The sequence below is a fragment of the Prionailurus bengalensis genome, chromosome A1, assembly GCF_016509475.1.
Source record: "Prionailurus bengalensis isolate Pbe53 chromosome A1, Fcat_Pben_1.1_paternal_pri, whole genome shotgun sequence".
Lineage (NCBI taxonomy): Eukaryota > Metazoa > Chordata > Mammalia > Carnivora > Felidae > Prionailurus > Prionailurus bengalensis.
Genome location: NC_057343.1, coordinates 70,592,066 through 70,611,084, shown reverse-complemented (window position 1 = coordinate 70,611,084; position 19,019 = coordinate 70,592,066). Strand labels below are relative to the sequence as shown.

General features: G+C 43.6%; 1 protein-coding gene across 25 annotated transcripts in view; it reads left to right on the top strand.

Annotated features, from left to right (window-relative positions):
- Positions 1-19,019, top strand: part of DOCK9 (dedicator of cytokinesis 9) — a 291,625-nt gene that overhangs the window by 195,717 nt on the left and 76,889 nt on the right. For all 25 annotated transcript variants that reach the window (XM_043582204.1, XM_043582155.1, XM_043582080.1 and 22 more), the window contains exons 16-27: positions 2,817-2,896; positions 2,976-3,163; positions 3,296-3,361; positions 4,772-4,864; positions 6,146-6,269; positions 6,806-6,927; positions 8,018-8,104; positions 8,714-8,803; positions 10,202-10,317; positions 10,590-10,659; positions 11,467-11,592; positions 12,338-12,409. In XM_043582204.1, coding sequence (XP_043438139.1) covers positions 2,817-2,896; positions 2,976-3,163; positions 3,296-3,361; positions 4,772-4,864; positions 6,146-6,269; positions 6,806-6,927; positions 8,018-8,104; positions 8,714-8,803; positions 10,202-10,317; positions 10,590-10,659; positions 11,467-11,592; positions 12,338-12,409 — 1,234 coding nt within the window. The remainder of the gene's footprint in view (positions 1-2,816; positions 2,897-2,975; positions 3,164-3,295; positions 3,362-4,771; positions 4,865-6,145; positions 6,270-6,805; positions 6,928-8,017; positions 8,105-8,713; positions 8,804-10,201; positions 10,318-10,589; positions 10,660-11,466; positions 11,593-12,337; positions 12,410-19,019) is intronic.

The window sequence follows — 19,019 nt, the reverse complement described above, 5'->3', positions numbered from 1 at the left end:
GGCAGTGTTGAGGTGTTTGAATGAAGAGGTGGAGCAAGGCACTATTTATAGCTGCACAGAAACCCATGGGTCTCGGGGTCGATATCCCTGAAGAGCTCTATGTAAAGTGGAGAGCGACTCCAACAGTATAGCATCGTGGGAGCACGCAACGTGTGGGAGGCCTGGTTGCAACAGCAACCAGGAGATGACTGTCGAAGGCACAGTCTTCTAGCTAGTAGGAAAGAATACTGTGGGGGTGCCCGGGTGGCTCAGCCGGTTAGGTGGCTGACTTCGGCTCAGGTCATGATCTCACGGCTCAAAGGGTCGTGAGTTCGAGCCCCATGTCGGGCTCTGTGCTGACAGCTCAGAGCCTGGAGCCTGCTTCCGATTCTGTGTCTCCCTCTCTCTCTCTTCCCCTCTCCTGCTTGCATTCTCTCTCTCTCTCTCAAAAATAAATATTAAAAAAAATTTAAAAGAAAAGCATATTATGTTTTTGCATAAATCACACAGTAGGCACAGGGACAAGATAGAGCAGTGATGCTGGGCTGTACCTAGACATCTTTTGGCCAGAAATCTTTAAAAAAATTTTTTTAAGTTTATTTATTTTGAGAGAGAGAGAGAAAGAGCAGGGGAGGGGCAGAGAGAGGGAGAGAGAGAAAGAATCCCAAGCAAGCCACACTGACAGCGCGTAGGGCTCAAACTCATGACCTGCAAGATCATAACCTGAGCTGAAATCAAGAGTCAGATGCTTAACTGACTGAGCCACCTAGGAGCCCCAGCCAGCAATTTTTTTAACTGAAAACAGAATGTGTGAAAAATTGTTGACTTGTCTTCCTGATAGTTATCTCTTTCAGGATTTCAAGGAATTGCCCATTTAAACTCTGATATAAACAAAAGACAAGTGGAAAAGAGAGAAACCCTAGGAGAAAGCGATTCCGCACATTGGAGCTGGCAGTGGGCAAAGCTCAGAATGTGCTCAACATGGGCTGTTGTTATCAGGAAGCGAGGATTCAGGACTGTTAGGAAATCCTGACGCAAATGAACAGTACCCCAGGTTAGACTGACACGGTACATGTGAGGCTGCTTATTATTAACACGTAACAGTAACGTCTGAGGAATCTTCAAGATAGGAGCTAGGAACTTTTCAAAAACAGGAATAAAACCAAATGCAGAATCTGGAGGCCAGTGAGCTTTGATGGGTTTTTTTTTGGCAGTGTTTTAAAAGGCATTATTAAACAGGTGGCTTGTGAAGAACCACGAGGCAGCATTCTGTTTTCTTAGGAATAAGTCATGTCATGTCGAACTTGTCATCCTAACCACATTGCGGCTTTTCTTTTTTAATTGGGTTGCTAAACTGGTGCCACAGAGGAATGTGAGACCTTTAACAAGCGTATGTTCCAAGATGTCCTGTGAACAAGTCAGGGAAGTGTAGTGTGCACAAGTGGACAGGTGTTCCAGGAACAGCGGTGAATGGATTAGCATCAGTCTGGTGACGGACCTTTAGGGGTTTGAGAAGGAACCTGTTCTTGGCCACATTCTGTGCAGTATCATTATCCGTGACTTTTTTGAGGACATAACATGCTGGCGAAGTGTCCTCATGACATCAGGCTATTAGGGATATCTCATACATTAGATGTCAGAACCTGGATTTGGAAGGGTTTTGATCAACTCGAAATGGCTCAGATGTAAAAAAGTGAAACTTCCGCAAGGCAAAAATCAAATCCCGTTCTGAGTTCCCAAACCATAATTGTATGAATATAGGAGAGGGATGTAGCATGAAAGTAAAGCCTATAGAAAAAGATTCCAGGATTGTAGGTGATTTAAATGTAATGTACATCACTAGGGTGGTGTGGCTACCACAAAATAATAGAATCTGACTACATCGGTAGAAGGGTGTATAGTTCAAAACCAGCTAGCTCCTATGCCCCCACCTGGTCAGACCTTACTGGGCCTGATCTATGCAGTTTGGGCACCTTGATGTAAATGGAGCATTGTTCTAGGGGAGAAATGGCATTGGAGGAAGGTCCAAAAGGGCTGAAAATGGAGGCCTTCAGCATGGTGTGGTTGCCATTCATAGAATGTGGAAAGGTGTGCCACAAAGAATGTAACCAGGCCCCTTGGTGAGTGCAGGTGAGTGCAGGGAGGTGAGATGAGGAAGCACAGTCTGGGTGTGAAAACCGCTATGCTGAGCTTCCTCACAACTAGGGAGGGGTGATGCGGGAGCAGTCCTGTCGGGAACGTCGCACAGGAGGTTCTTATACTGGGTTGAGTTACACCAAATACAAACACCAAACGTTTCATTCAGTACTTCCTTTGTGTCCAGCATTTTACTAGCTACTGGAGCCTAAGATGGAGTCTAGCTCTATTTTCATGATTGTAAATGAGCCAAGAATGTGTGGGTAAGGATGGAGTGGTTCACGAAAGCTAACTGTAACACCTTGCTGATACTCTTAACTAGATTTGTGCAGTCCAGCATGGTAGCTACTGGCCATGGGTGACTATTGAGCAGGTGAAATACAGCCAAGTCCAAACTGAGATGAGCTGTAAGTGTAATACACATCTGCATTTGAACAATTAGAGTAACTTTTTATACTGGTTACATATTAAAATAATAATAGTTGAGATATATTGGGTTAAATCAAATGTATTCTTAAAACTGATTTTACCTGTTGTTTTTTTTTTTTATTGTTGTTGTTTTTTTACTTTTTAAAATGTGGCTCCTAGGAGGTTTACTGTGTGGCTCACATTATATTTCTCTGGAAGTGCTGCTCCAGAATTTAGGTTTTAGAGCTAACCTGACTTAGACACGTGTGATTTTTCTTTTTTTCTGTTTACAGACCCGAGAAGATGGCTAAACTCCCGGTGATTTTGGGCAACCTAGACATTACAATTGATAATGTTTCCTCAGACTTTCCTAGTAAGTGTTAGTTCTTTGTAATAACCAGACAAAATTCTGTTTGGTTTTTACTGCAACTTGTTTATTGTTAATTTTCCAGATTATGTGAATTCATCATACATTCCCATGAAGCAATTTGAAACCTGTAGTAAAACTCCAATCACATTTGAAGTGGAAGAATTTGTGCCCTGCATACCAAAACACACTCAGCCTTACACCATCTACAACAACCACCTGTATGTTTATCCTAAGTACTTGAAATACGACAGTCAAAAGTCTTTTGCCAAGGTGAGTGCGGAGATGGAGGTTTCAGTTTTGAGATCAGTCTCTCTTGGCTTCTCATGTTCTTTTATATACATTTACATATTCTGGCTTCTTGCCTTATTTTCTTTTTCTTTTTTTCTTTAAATATTGCTACAGGCCAGAAATATTGCTATTTGCATTGAATTCAAAGATTCAGATGAGGAAGACTCTCAGCCTCTGAAGGTTTGTTTTGTTTTGTTTTGTTTTGAACATTTATTCATTTTTGAAAGGCAGAGAGAGACAGAGCGCGAATGGGGGAGGGGCAGAGAGAGAGGGAGACACAGAAACAGAAGCAGGCTCCAGGCTCTGAGCTGTCAGCACAGAGCCCAATGCGGGGCTCGAACTCACGGACCATGAGATCATGACCTGAGCCAAAGTCGGCCGCTTAACCGACTGAGCCACCCAGGCGCCCCTGAAGGTTTGTTTTTTATATATGTCCACATTTTTCCATTTTAAAAGTGGACCTGAGTGGCAAATTGCACAACTAAAGGAATTTAGCACATTATAGTTAGACGCAAACATGAAGATATGTTTAAGACATCATAATATATAACCAGATGTGTCAAACCTTACAGAATATGGAGTAAATGAGTTCTTGTTCCTCATTCACTGTTTCCGTTTTGTTACACTCATTGGGGATGAAGGTTTCTTAGGCATGTTCAATTCGGTAAATACATTACGTCTGACTATGAGCCAGGGTGTGTGGGTGCTAAGAATTGTATTAGTAAGATTGATAATAGAAATAATAATAAGGATAGATTGATATTTCTTAAGTATTATAATATGGTAATAACAGTAGTAGAGTATTGGTGGTGTTTATTGAGTGCTTATTATGACCCAGACTCTGCTCATAGAGCCTTAGAGTTATTAAACTCCTTTAATTCTCCTAACAGTAATTTTTAGATAAGACTAATGCATAAAATTTAAATAAAATTGTTTAGGGCTGTCCATTAGTGGCACCAGTGTTCAGACCCAGGTGGTCTGGCTCCAGACCCCAAATTCTTTACTGTAACTATGTGAAAATGACTTTCCAAGAAAGGAAGGAGACAAAGGTGTAAAGAAGAATGTAATAGTTTTTGCCCTCAAGGAAAAAAAAAAAAAAAATCATGGTTTACTGAGAAAGCTAGTCATGGAGAAAAAGCTCCTGGCACATAGAAGGTCCTGAAATGACTTTTTGTCAAAACTGAATAATAATTAGTCTAAAAAATGCTAAGGGGACCCAGAGGAAGGAGTTAATCATGTCTTGATGGACACGTGGGAGTGTGGTGCACACAGAAGGGAAGGTCGTTCAGACACAGGGATTGCATGAGCACAGGTGTGGAGGTGAGAAAGGGAGTTGTGGGCAAGCTGTTGTCTGGTTATAGCGTGGACGGGTGTGTGTGCTCAGGTGGGGGAGCTGGGAGAGGGGCTGAAGGAAGGGTTGGACCCAGGAGTAAGGGGACATAGGGGTCTCTTAGGCAGAAGAAATCCATCCATCAGAGGTGGTTATTATAAGTTTATGCTGCAGGAAGGCCTCTTTACAACACATCTGAGTTTAATTTCTGACTCTGTTAATTAAATACTGGTGTTTTTCTTTGCTAACTCTTGCTTTAGTGCATTTACGGCAGGCCCGGTGGGCCAGTGTTCACAAGAAGCGCCTTTGCTGCGGTTTTACACCATCACCAAAACCCAGAATTTTATGATGAGGTAAGTGAGGAGGTTTTCAAGGGAAATCCCAGTTAACCAGTTTTAAAGAAAACTCCAAGTTGTTTGCTTAGTAAAGCAAAATTCAAGAGAAACTGCATACTACACTGCAATTACAGTGCTAGAACTAAATGTTGAAGTATTTATTTTACGTCATCTGTTCTAATTACAAAAGTAACATTTCTTCTGAACACTTGGGAAAAAGCAGATCATGGAAGAGGAAAAGTCAAAAAGCTCTCCTCTATTACTACCACAATTAATATTCTGACATACTTTCTTTCAAATTCACACTTGTGTGGTTATGTTTGTTGGATCCGAGAATCTTTTTTCTGTGTTGTTTCTTTATGTAGAATGATAATGTAGTTCATTAAAACTACTATATGAATCCTACTTTAAAAAAAAATTGTTAATGTTTAGTTTTGAGAGAGAGAGAGAGAAAGAGGCAGAGAGAGAGGGAGACACAGAATCCGTAGCAGGCTCCAGGCTCTGAGCTGTCAGCACAGAGCCCAACTCGGGCTCAAACTCATGAGCCGCGAGATCATGACCTGAGCCGTGAGATCATGACCTGATGCTTGACTGACTGAACCACCCAGGCGCCCCTGTATGAATCCTACTTTCAGATGTTCTATCCTGGTTTTTCATCATGCCTTGGCTGTGTTAGGTTAATGTAGGGGTTGATGTCATGTGTTTCTAGTTCTTTCTAGAGTTGACATACCAACTCTCCCATTTCTGGTCAGTGAATGTCTTGGTTTGTTCAGGCTACAGCAGAACCACAGAATAGGTAGATTGGAAACAGCAGGTATTTATTGCTCACAGTTCTGCAGGCTGAAGTCCTAGATCAGGGGGCCAGCATGGCCCAGTGAGGGCCATCTCTAGGTCACACACTTCTCAGTTGTACCCTCACATGGTGGAATGGGCAGGGAGGGCTCTGTTGGATCTCTTATAAGAGCATCAGTCCCATTCATGAGGCCTCCACCCTCATGACTTAGTCACCCCCACAAGGCCATACATCCTAATACCATTACCTTGGGGGTAATACGAATTTCAACATAAGAATTTGGGGGTGGGAGTGGGGACACACACATACAGATCACAGCAGTGGATTATGGATCCATTTCTTCTTTGGCACAGTTTACGTTCTTTGATTTCTTCGACTGCAAATGTTAATGCTAGTTTGGAGACCAAATGCAGGTTTGTGCAATGGGTGACGTGTTGTGTGCCTGCTCTCATCAGGAATTGTTGTTTTAAAATATAAGAGAGATTGTTATTTTGTCTTCCTTGCAGATTAAAATAGAACTGCCCACCCAGCTACACGAAAAGCACCACTTGTTGTTCACGTTTTTCCATGTCAGCTGCGATAATTCTAGTAAAGGGAGCACAAAGAAGAAGGATGTTGTTGAAACACAAGGTTTGGGGTCTCATCAATCCTTTCATTGTTTACAGGTTACATAGTAGGTTCTTAAATTTTATTTATTTTTTAAGTTTTATTTATTTTGAGAGAGAGAGCATGTGTGTGCAAGTGGGGAAGGGGCACAGAGAGAGGGAGAAAGGGAGAATCTCAAGCAGGCTCTGCACTGCCAGTGCGGAGCCCGATGAGGGGCTTGAACTCACAAACTGTGAGATCATGACCTGAGCCGAAGTCGGACACTTAACCAACTGAGCCACCCAGGCGCCCCTTAAATTTTATTTTGATTCTGAATTCTCATCCTTCTGTGGAGTTTTTAGATGACGTTTGTGAAGGTAGCATGCCTGGCTTGCATATGTAAGTTTTTATGAAAGATCATTTTAGAATTGTAATCCCAAAGAGGCCAAAGTACATTGTAGACAGTGCTCGGCAGAGACTAGATTCAGGGCCTTAAAGATCAGGCCATGTCATAGCACTGACTTTCTTTCATATGTTTTCGAACAACCTGCAGTGAAATTTTTTGTGTTTTGTTTCAACAGTTGGATATTCCTGGCTTCCTCTGCTGAAGGATGGAAGGGTAGTGACTAGTGAGCAGCATGTTCCTGTCGCGGCCAATCTCCCCTCTGGCTACCTTGGCTACCAGGAGCTCGGAATGGGCAGGGTATAGGACTTTAAGACTGATTTATCCCTGTACCTTCAGAAAACATGAAAGATCGGCTAACGCAAGAATAACACAAGAACGCACACAGTATTTTTGCCGGTCCCAACATTTTGGTTTTAGTTATTCATTTCCAAGTAAACATAGGCCATTGGAAGGCAGTGCTATTAACAGCACAATCTAGAATTCTAGTTTGGGCATTTTATAAGTCCTGAACTAGCAGCGCCTCATCAGGGAAACAGAGACTTAGAGATATTGGATGAGGTAAAAGTTTTTCACTGCAAATCAGCCATGCTCAAATAAGGACGTGTTCTTAGAGTCACGCAAACTATTAGGAATTGTCTTTCCGTTTAGTGTAAATGTAGCAACTCGTGCCCACAGGGTAGCTGGTTCTGATACCTTTGCTGATCCATGGAAGCCTGAATTTTCTCCCATTTCTCCCATTGGTTAACTGATTTTGCAGTTTGTTTGGCCATCTTAAATTTTATAGATTTCAGTTTTATAACGCACTCAGGTAAGGTCTGCTTTATTTCATTTTGCAGGGCTTTTAATATTTCTCATCATTGAAGTAGTGCCAAATTTGGGTCCATGTTATGGACAAATGGTTAAAATATTCCAAAATCAGGAGAAATCCTATACCATTCAGTTATAATTCCTAATCTGAACGTAAGAAAAAATGGAGGAGTCAGAAATCTAAGCAAGCACACACAGAGTATTGACCCTTTACCCATGTAGGACTTCATACTGTCCCATTTGCTGGACAATCTTCTGCCATCACTGTCAGGATCCTAAAATCCAGTTTGGTTAAGTCATTGGTGAAATAGGATTCTTTCCCTCTCCAACAGATAGTAACGCATACAACTGCAACTAAAAGGTAACTTAGAAAATCCAGTAAGGAGAGCTTTGTACCTGGGGGAAGAGAGTGGGCAGAAATTAGTACTGCTTGCATTCTCGCAGTGAGCCAGCCATAGCTGTTGAGTCACTGACGCTGTTTGGGCCCGTGACACCTCACCAGTCCTCTCGGTGAACATGGTGTTTGAAGCCAAGACCACTCATCTGTTGGGATGTTTTTTTTCCCTTCCATATTTTCTAGCATTATGGTCCAGAAATTAAATGGGTAGACGGAAGCAAGCCACTGCTGAAAGTTTCGACTCATCTGGTTTCCACCGTGTATACTCAGGTATGGGCTGTTCCATTAGCATTAGTTAGCAATGATTGCTCAGTGAACGAATTTGCATGATCTTTTCGGCAAAAAAACAAAAAAAAAATCCTAATTGATATGTTATACGTACATATAAGGCGCTCATATGTACTGACATAAATGAATAGTACAAGTAACGTTTCTCAACTATTTCCTCTTTTGTTGGAGGTTCTTGGAAATCTTTTAAAAATTTTTATCTCTTGGGGCGCCTGGGTGGCGCAGTCGGTTAAGCGTCCGACTTCAGCCAGGTCACGATCTCGCGGTCCGTGAGTTCGAGCCCCGCGTCGGGCTCTGGGCTGATGGCTCAGAGCCTGGAGCCTGTTTCCGATTCTGTGTCTCCCTCTCTCTCTGCCCCTCCCCCGTTCATGCTCTGTCTCTCTCTGTCCCAAAAATAAATAAACGTTGAAAAAAAAAATTTAAAAAAAAAAAAAAAAAAAAAAAAATTTTTATCTCTTTTGACGTTTTCATTTTTATATGATCAGTTTCTTAGTCTAAATAAAACATGCATGCTGTAAGAAGCAGGTACTCCTATTTCCACGACATTATGCTAATAGGCCTTCTTTCTTTCTCTTCTTTTTTTTCTCCCAGGATCAGCATTTACATAATTTTTTCCAGTACTGTCAGAAAACCGAATCTGGAGCCCAGGCCTTAGGGAGTGAACTTGTAAAATACCTTAAGGTATCAGATGGCTTTCTTAGTAACCCCTTTTTAATGAGATTGGAGTAGGTTGGGTTTTCCTTTTGCTGGCGAGGGTCGTTCTTACCTCTCGGGAACCTTATAAGGATGCTCTTAGCTGGGTACTCTCACTTCTCTGTGGTTTTAGATGGTGGCAAGAAGCGGCCTCATAAATAGGACAACTCCAGAGTGCTGTACATCAAGTCTGCTGAAATTAAAATTAAGAATTTAATTAGAAAGAAAAGAAGACAAAAAAGAAAAGAAATAGGACAACTGCTCTGCCTTCATCTTTGTCCCACATGTACTTTTTTTAGGCCCAACCCAAAATACATTGTTCTCTGCCTACAAAATCACACACATACGCAGGCCCTGTCCTCTGAGTGCTCACTGGGTGCAGAGCACAGGGACAAGCACATAAGAAGGAGGGACTTCAGTCCTGCCATTAAGGCATTTCGAGCTCACTGTAGGAGATAACATAGCCGTGGCGAATGTGTGCTAGGTGGGCAAAAAACAAAACAGAACAGAACAGAAAAGAGTGCATGTGACCATCCTCAGTGTTGTGCAGGCTCCCTGTATCATGAAACAGTGATAGCAAGGTGGCGTTTCTCTAGGGGAGTTTTATCCAGAATGTGGTTCAAGGGGAACATTTTAAAAAAGGAGAGTAGTTCAAAGAGCACCCGAGGCGTGGGGACAAAATACCAGACATTTGAGAAATGGAATACGAGTTTGTTTGATTTCAGCAAGGAAAATGGAATGGGGACTTCTGAAGTCACTGCTTTGCCAAGTGTCCTTTCTGGTACCTCATGGAGAAGAGATTCTTTAAGAATCTCTTTAAGAAGAGATTTTGTGTTGGTTTTCTATTGCTGCTGTAACAAATGCTACAGATTTGGTGGCTTCCAACAGCACAAATTTATTTTCTTACACCTCCATAGGCTGAGTTCCTTTCTGGAAACTCTGGGGGTGAATCTGTTTCCTTGCCCTTTCCCAGCTTCTGAAGGCTGTCCTCATTCCTTTGCTTGTAATCCCTTCCTCCATCTCAAAGCCAACTGTTTTGCACCTCTGGCCATTCTTTCCTTAGGCACATCTCCCCTGACCCTCCCCTTCTGCCTCCCTCTTCTGATTATGAAGACCTTTGTGTTGACTTCATGCCCACCTGGATAATCCAGAAGAGTCCCCCCATCTTAGGGCCAGCCGATTAGCAGCCCGAATTCCCTTTTGCCCTGTAACATAGTCATAGGTTCTGGGAATTAGGATGTGAACATCTTTGTCCCTTATTCTGCCCGCCACAGGTTCCCACTGTTTTAGATATACTTCTCCCATCCTTATTTGGAACTGGGTGGAAATTTGTTGGGGTTGGTCTACTTTTAAGACGATAACACAAGTGCCATTCCTTGTCTGTAGAGCTTGCATGCAATGGAAGGCCACGTGATGATCGCCTTCTTGCCCACCATCTTGAACCAGCTATTCCGCGTCCTCACCAGAGCCACCCAGGAGGAAGTTGCTGTCAACGTGACACGGTAAGAGAGGCAGAGAGGTGGATACCTTCTCCCCTTTCAGTCTGTCCTCATCTGGAGCACGGTCGTACATATCTGGGATGCTAGTATGTGTTGACCATTATAGTTAAGAAATTTCTTTTGATCCCATGTATAGGGACCCCATCTAATTCCTTGTTTCCTTGTTTCCTGTGGTGCCAGTAGCATCATCATTGTTCTACTACTACTGTGTAATAATGAAATGTTTTCATTTTCACATTACTATTCATTGCTTTATTCATTCCTGTGGTGTGTAGGGTCATTATTCATGTGGTTGCCCAGTGCCATGAGGAAGGATTGGAGAGCCACTTGAGGTCATATGTTAAGGTATGTAAAATAAACTGTCCCAATCACTTCAATCTGTGGCTCTCCAATTTTCCTTCTAAGGACTCATTTAAAAAAACAATCTAGTTATTTGAGGGTGCAACTTAATACTTCTGCTTTCTCTTCTATACCTAAAGCCAGTGCTTGTACCTGAACGAGATGAGGTCCAAAGAGGGGCAGCCATTCATTTATTTATTTAATTTTATTTTTTTCAACTACATTTCTCTTAATGGGTTTTGCAAATAATGATGATGTGGAATTTCAAAGAATTTTAAGTCACTCTAGGAAGGCCTTTGGTATAGCCTGTTGTCATTTTTCTTTTTTCCAACTAAAATCTGCAGTAAAACTGCTTCTCCCGAGATGAGAAGGGTAGCTCTGTCTGCCATCAAATTAGATAACTATGTGGGATAGCAAGAGATGCCATGGGGCTGAGTAGCAGCAAGTTCTTTGTGTAACACAGTTCCATAAACAGGCGGCAGTTACCCTTCAGAAAAGTTACACACACGTTCTGTTTAGTCTTAGACACCTCTGTAAATTATGGCTGTGGAATCAGTCCCCCAGGGTCAGGGGACACATTCCTCCAAGTCCTTGGGAGGTCGAGTCGTGGGCTGGAAGACCACTGACCTGAGCCAGGTGGTTCCCTAACTGATGGGTTCCCTGGGGGAACCCCTCCCACCTTCTGTTTCCACACCTTCCTCTCCCCACTGCACTTGCACCTGGGTCCCTGACCGCCATCCCCCTGGGCCTCCCCTGCTTTCAGCCCACCTCCGATAACTGGGGCATTAAAGTATCTCTCCCTTTTCTTCAAAGTATGCGTACAAGGCTGAGCCGTACGTTGCTTCCGAATACAAGACAGTGCACGAAGAACTGACAAAAGCCATGACCACAATTCTCAAGCCTTCTGCTGACTTCCTCACCAGCAACAAACTACTTAAGGTATGTCGAGGGGCCAGGGTGGCTCTGTGATATGGAAACTGATGAGAGAGAATCCAAAATGCCACAGCCAGGGGGTGCCTGGGTGGCTCAGTGGGTTAAGCGTCCGACTTCTGCTAGGGTCATGATCTCACTGTTCATGAGTTTGAGCCCTGAATCTAGCTCTCTGCTGTCAGCACTAAGCCCCCTTTGGATTCTCTGACCCTCCTCAGCTGGCTTTCTCGCAAAATGCCACAGCCGGATCAGTTCGCCTTCCTGGTGTGCTTTTAGAGACCATCACCACCTCCTAAAAAGGGGTAAAGAGTTAGTTCTCGGGGACCAACTTTGCTGCGTATACTTGGGTTTCTGGTGGAGCTGCAAAATATTACCATATTCAAAGTTCCATGGGCTCTTAAATTTTAAGAAGTCATTATATTCAAATGGGCGGAGGACACTGAGAGATTACAAAGGTAGCATCAGCAGGCGAGGCTCAGCAGAGAGGCGAGATCACAAATCTAATCCAGTGGTGCCTCTTACTGGCTTGTGCCGTGCTGAGCAGATGCACCCAGCTTCCTGGACACGCAAAAGCCAGAAAACAGCTGCCTGCCACTCACCTCTGGTCCCATAATAATTTACTTATCGAGAGGTTCAGCCCTGCTTTTGAGTTACACCTGTTTTGTGTCTGTAACATTGTTGGCCTAAGGGGGTAAACATCTTACCGTCTAAGTTGTTGTTTTTCTTACCAGCATCCTTTTTTGTTTTCTTTCAGTATTCATGGTTTTTCTTTGACGTTTTGATAAAATCCATGGCTCAGCATTTGATAGAGAACTCCAAAGTTAAGGTATGTCCTTTTGTATCGGGCCTTGTGTGGTGGCTCTTAAGGGAGTCTTTTCATTGGGTTTGTGGCCAACGTTCATTAGCCCTTTCTGTGTGCCAGTTACAGTACTGTTCTAACGGCTTTCCAAGTGAGAAAGCGGTTTATTCCATGTGACAAAGCCATCAGGCTATAATAAAGTTCTACCCTTCATTTTGTAGATGAAGATACTGAGGGCAGAGCAAGTTCCTTGCCCAAGGCCACACTGCCAGCGAATGGAGGGGCCAGGTTTTGAGACAGTCTGCCTCCAAAGCTCACTTTCCTGAAGCATGTGTTAAAAAGTCCAAAGTCTTTTCCTTTAAATAGCTCAGAAATCTTCAAGTCTGTTGAAATGAGAGTAATAGTTTATACATTTATTTTAAATGTAATTACCCAGTCTTGAACATTATAGACCTTTCTCAGGGACTAAGCTGAGCGTGTCAGATGCATGTCCTCTAAGCAATGAATGGACTCTGAGATAACTCAGTCTCCCCCGACCAGCCCTTCTCGCTGAGGTGCCTGGGTGTGTGTGACACTCTGGGTCCCTACGTGTCCTCTCTGGACTGATGCCTCTCTGGGTGTGACCGGCTGTTTCTGGCTGTCTGAGGCTCACTGTAGATACATTTTTGTAAGATTCTAATAGGCGAACGCAGTGGCCAAGTCACCGAGTCCCTTTTGAGATGTGCATCCTCTTGGAGTTGCCATAACGACTCCAAATTCTCTCTGCATCGCAATTATGCAGAAGCAGGGCATTGAGCCCATTGAGCTCCATGGAGAGCAGGAGGCCCTGGGGCAGGGAGCTGGTGCCCAGCTTTCTCTCACAGTGAATGAGGGGAGGAGAGGGGAACCACAGGGAGGGAGGGTGAAGTTCTAGGCCACCTGGACCAGGGATCTGGACTCTCAGAGAAAGCCTGGGGAAAGGCTGCTGGATTTTGTCAGGCAGAAGGTTGGCGGCTCAGCACCGAGAGCCACACTTTCCTCTAGTGGAGCAGGCACTAGTGCCTGACCAGGTGGTTTCCTTTTTATTTTTCCCTTTTAATTCCGGTTTTAGTGCCCAGGGAAATGCCAGATGGAAGTGGGCCCTGCTTTCCACAGAGTAATGCACAACTAAATCATGCCAGAATAGCCTGCCAAATAAAAACCTAGCAGATTGTCTGCTTGGCAGTATGCAGCTCAGTGTGTGTGCACGCACACACGTGCACACACACATTCATGAATGCACACACATGCACTTTTGCATGCATACACACACACGCACACATACATGCATGAATGCACACCCATGCAATTATGCATGCATGCACACGCACACACATGCATGCACACACGCACACATATGCACGCATGTGCATGCACACATGCACGCACTCATACACACATTCACGAATGCACACACATGCACTTATGCATGTATGTTCACACGCACGCACATGCATGCACATGCTCACATATGCATGCATGTGCACACACATGCACACACATACACATTCATGAATGCACACACATGCACTTTTGCATGCATGCATGCACACACGCACACACACTTACACATGTGTGCGTACACTCGCATATGCACGCATGTACACGCACGAGTGTGCACATGCTTACACATACATGCACACATGTGCATACACACATGCACACACATGGGCCATTTGGATATAGTAATTTTCTGTTAAAAATGTTATCATATGCAGGATAGGTTGTTGGCCTGTCTTAGTTTGCTTGGGCTTCCATAGCAAGTACCACAGCCTGGGTGGCTTTAACAATAGAAGTTTATTTCTGCACACTTCCAGAGGCTGGAAATCTGACATCAGGTGCACGTCTCCTCTTCTTGTAAGGACACCAGTCTTGTTGGTTAAGGCCCACTTTAATGACCTTATAGTAACTTAATTACCTCTTTAAAGACCCTATCTCCAAATATGGTCAAATTCTAAGAGATTGCAGGTTAGGATTTCAACATATAAATTTTGTTGTTGTTGTTGTTGTTTTTAGAGAGAAAGAGTGGAGGAAGGGCAGAAAGACAGAGAGAGAGAGAGAGAGAGAGAGAGAGAGAGAGAGAGACAATCTTAAGCAGGCTCCATGCTCAGCACAGAATTGGGCACGGGGCTTTGTCTCATGACTTGAGCCAAAATCAAGAGTCAGATGCTTAACTGACTGAGCTACCCAGGTACCCCAACATACAAATTTTAGGGACACAATTCAGTCTATAACAAGGCCCCACTAGATTTTTCATTATTTTTGGTTTCAAATAAATGTAATCACTTCAGAAAGATTGGTGGCTTGATTATATTTAAAAATAGAACTGATTTGTTCAGAAACTATTCATTGAGAGCCCTTATTTATATGGAGGCTCACAGGTTACAAAGTTAAATGTGGCGTGGTTTGTGCCCTCACAAAGTTTAGGTGGGAAAGTGCCCGAATGGACTACAGGAGCAATTGACAAAGAGGTGATGTACACTTCTGAAACACCCACAGAAGCATAAGTACCCAATAACATCTCTTTCCAAGAACTGTAATAGAAATGCATGGGTGTGCATTAATTAATAGAGTAATTAAATGGCATGTGGTTTTTTCTCAAGGTGCCAAATTAAACCATAGAATCTCAGGGATGGTAGGTGCCTGAAAGCTGCCTCCTGGTCCAGCTCCTCCCATATGTCCCAGAGGTCAAGGTGGAGTATAGACCTGTGAGGTGCCCTGCCCAGGGTCACACAGCTGAGCAGAGCCAAGAACTCGTGCTCGAGTCAGAATCATCCTCTCCCAGATGTTCTGCTGTTTCCAGCCTTATAAACTGATTCTTCCAGCAACCCTGGGAAACAGTTTGTTTTTGGAACTCTTTAGAAAAGACTGCTCAAATGCTACCATGCACAACCTTTTCTGTAAGTTAATTATATCTTGGTCCTAAAACAGTATTCAGAGAGTTTTTAGAAGTAGTTTGTTTAAAACTTGTTATCCAGCATAAAAAGAAACACTGGTATCCAAAAGGAGAAAGTTTAACCATAAGATAATTTACTATAAAAAGAGATTCAAAATACCTGCTTGCCACTTTGGAGAGTTTAACATTTCACTTTTCCTCTGACTTCTTCTGTGTCACCTGATCCATGCTGTTCCTTCCCTGTGTCACACGTTATTGATCTAGGGACTTCTCACATATTTTGAAGGCTTTATTCATTTTGCTTCGTATATTAGGAGTAATGAGTTTTATGTGTTTGAATTAGTTATTTTCATGTTCGTCTGTATTTATACCTTAAGAGTTGTATGCCCTAGTCCCTGATCCCAGTGTTCTGAATTTAGGGAACAATTTCATATTCACCGTGCCTGTGCCATTTGTGATTTCCAAAATCATAATCAAATTCCCTCAGAGTTTTTATACTTCTAGACTGATGATTATTAGTATAATCCAATGTGTTTATAATCCTGACCCTAATTTCTTTTGCCCCCATGGGTGAGTCTTTCTTAAAATGCCATGACCAGGCACGCATTTGTCTAGTAGGGGTACATGGGCCACAGATTCATGTAAGAGCCAGGTAATGCTTTCACTGGAGCTGAAAGTGCCCTACCCAAAGAATATTTAGCTTCGATCAGCATTTATTTGGAGGCATAGTCTATGTTGAGCTGCAGCCTTCAGTGTGCACTCTCGATGTTAATGGGGTCCTTCCATCTGGTGCATATTTACGTAGACGGATAAATTTGATGCTGGTAGGCTTGCTTCTAATGCTGCATTCTTGCTGAAGACGGAGGTGGCCCCGTGTGCCCACCTCCCCATCCCAGCTAGTGTCCGTAGGTGACACGTGCTTGGAATTGACAATTAGCAGTTTTCAAGGAGAATATAAAACAGACCTCATCAAGACCCACTAAGGAGTTCCCAACTCTGAACCCCACTCTGCCTCTGTGCTCAACACATGTTAGGTGATTTCTTTTCTATCACTTATATTTAGCAGCTATAATTTCAGCAGACTCTTTTTGAATTTCCTCTCCTCCCACATTGAATCAAGCCAAATTGCTAGCATTCCACAGGTGTACTTCAAGGAAGTTGGAAAACGTGGCATAGGATAGGATGAGTATATCACCTTAGTTAGGTGTTTAGCCTTCAGCCAGTTTTTTTCTGGCCTAATTGAGCAAGGAAAGAGTGTTTACTTGAAACGTAGGCAAAGAATGGGATGGTTCCTGCTTTAGATGGGCTGCCTGGACTTCCCCTCAACTGTATTTGTAAACACTGTGAACACATGACGGCAGAATGTACAGAATGTCAGTATCCATACTTACGTACATGAGCGTGTGTTTGGAATAGTTGTTTGCTGTGTACAGAGCACTGAGGAGGTCTGCAGGTGGTGTAGATGGTGCATCGTCAGCCTTGAAATTGATGTACTCCTGGGAGAAAGAAGACATTCAGCCGGGAACCGTTAGAGCACAGGGAAGAAGGTGTATGTGTGAGCTTCAAAATGCTAGATCACTGTAGAGATAGAGGCTTCTCCTGGGCCTATAAGGATGCCACATTTAGGGAGAAGAGAATGAGCATGAGGCAGAAAAAGAGCTGATGCCCAGGTAAGGCCAGGAAAACGAAGTTTATTAGCTAATAGTCTTTTTTAGTACATCTCATTGAACCATAATGTAGCCTGTAGAAAAGAGTTCTCTAACCCCTAGGAAGTAGATGAACACAGTAAGGAGAAGAGAACCAAACATTTGAATACCGGTGTGACCCCCTTGTACATGAAGCAGTGATTTGGGCGGCAGCCACTGTCGGAGCCCAGACAGGACATGTGGGACGCGGTGGATCCCGTCGCTGGTGTCTGCAGACGTGGCTGCTAGCGGTGGGGCTCACAGGGTCCTTCGAAGCATGGCCGAATGTGGCTCATCAAGAAGATCCCACTCAGGCTGGGGGCCGGGTGGAAGGAGCTGAGCAGCCAACAGGATGGCACAGAGGTGTCGGGCCCATAGCAGGGTTGGGGGGCACGGGACACAGCATGTCTGCCGGAGGAGGCTGATCTGGTGTGGACAGCTCCTGGGCAGGCAGACCCCACACTGGCAGCAGGTGTCAGAGGAGCAGATGGGGGGTGGCTGGGCCGCTGGGGACGCTGCACCAGCGCTGAGAGGAGATCCCACAGCAGGACAAGGTCAGGAGTTGGGGTTTTGTTTGGTCTAGAAGTCTCTTAGGGTCTCAGCGTCCTCTCGTCCGAGCTGGCGCTTGAATACCCACCACCCTGGACAGCAGCCCATTATCCTAGATCATTTTCTTCCATTTCAGTGTAGAGTAATCTCTGTAAAAACATCTAATTGCTTTGGTCTTTATCACCTGTTGATGTGTCTTTCCTCACTGTTTTGTTGGCAAATTAGGACTCTTGACAATAGCTGTTTGTCACTGCAAGGAGAGCTCCATTTCAGTCTGCAGAGGCACTGAGTTGACCTCTTATCACCGAGCAGCATTGTTGGTTGGTTGGTATGTTAATCATCCACCATTCATCACCACATTTTCTTTCTTTTTCATAAAAACCTCTTATTGTAGAAATTTTTAAGTAAACATAAAAAGGGAAGAGAACAGTTTGCTGAATCTCATGTCTGAAGCTGTCACTCCCCTTCAACAGTTATATATCCACTTCCACGCTTTTTTTAGAGTATTTTAAAAGCAATTACCAAATATTTTATCATTTATTTTTTTAAGATTATTTATTTATTTTTGAGAGAGAATGAGCAGGGAAGGGACAGAGGAGAGACAGAGAGAGAGAGAGAGAGAGAGAGAGAGAGAGAGAGAGAACCCCAAGCAGGCTCCAGGCTGTCAGCGAGCAGCCCCACCTGGGGCTCGATCCCACGAACCATGAGATCATGACCTGAACCGAAATCAAGAGTCAGACGCTTAACCAACTGAGCCACCCAGTTGCCCCTATTTTATCATTTTATCTGTAAAAACTTGAATGTGTTATCTCTAACTGATAAAGCCTTCAAAAAAGATGTAAGCAGTGTACCATTATGACACTCAACAAAGTCAGCGACATTTCTTCATTATCATCTGACACCCTGTCTGTATTCACTTTTCCCCAGGTGTCTCTGAAATGTCATTTTACAGTTGGCTGGTCTGAGTCAAGATCTAAACATAGTCTGCACATCGCATGTGGTTGATATGTCTCTGAAGTCTCCTGGATTTTCAAACTGTTCCTTGTCATTTGTTTGCTTTTTAATGCAGTGTTTTTGTTGAAGAAAGTGGGCCATTTGTCCTGCAGAATTTCCCACACTATAACCTCGCAGTGTTATGTGACATGGGCCTTTGTCCCCTGTGGTTCCTGTAAACTTGTAGTGATGTTGAGGCTCAATTCAATTTAGGTTCGATTTGCTTTTTAGGAAGGATACTTCATAACTGGTGCTACTGCATCATATCGGGGGGCATTCAGTGTCTGGTTGTCCCATTCTGAGTTTTGATAACAGTGACTAATAGGTTAAGAGGTGCCCATACGTTATTGAGTTCCCTGTCCACTTTTAATGGTTTAAGCAGCCATTGACTGAGACCCATTATGAAGGCCTCAGCGATTTCTTGAGAGACCTTTTTTCAGGAGTAGGCAGCTTGGGTGTCAGGCAGTCAGGCCTGGTGGCTCGAGTTGGCCTGGCT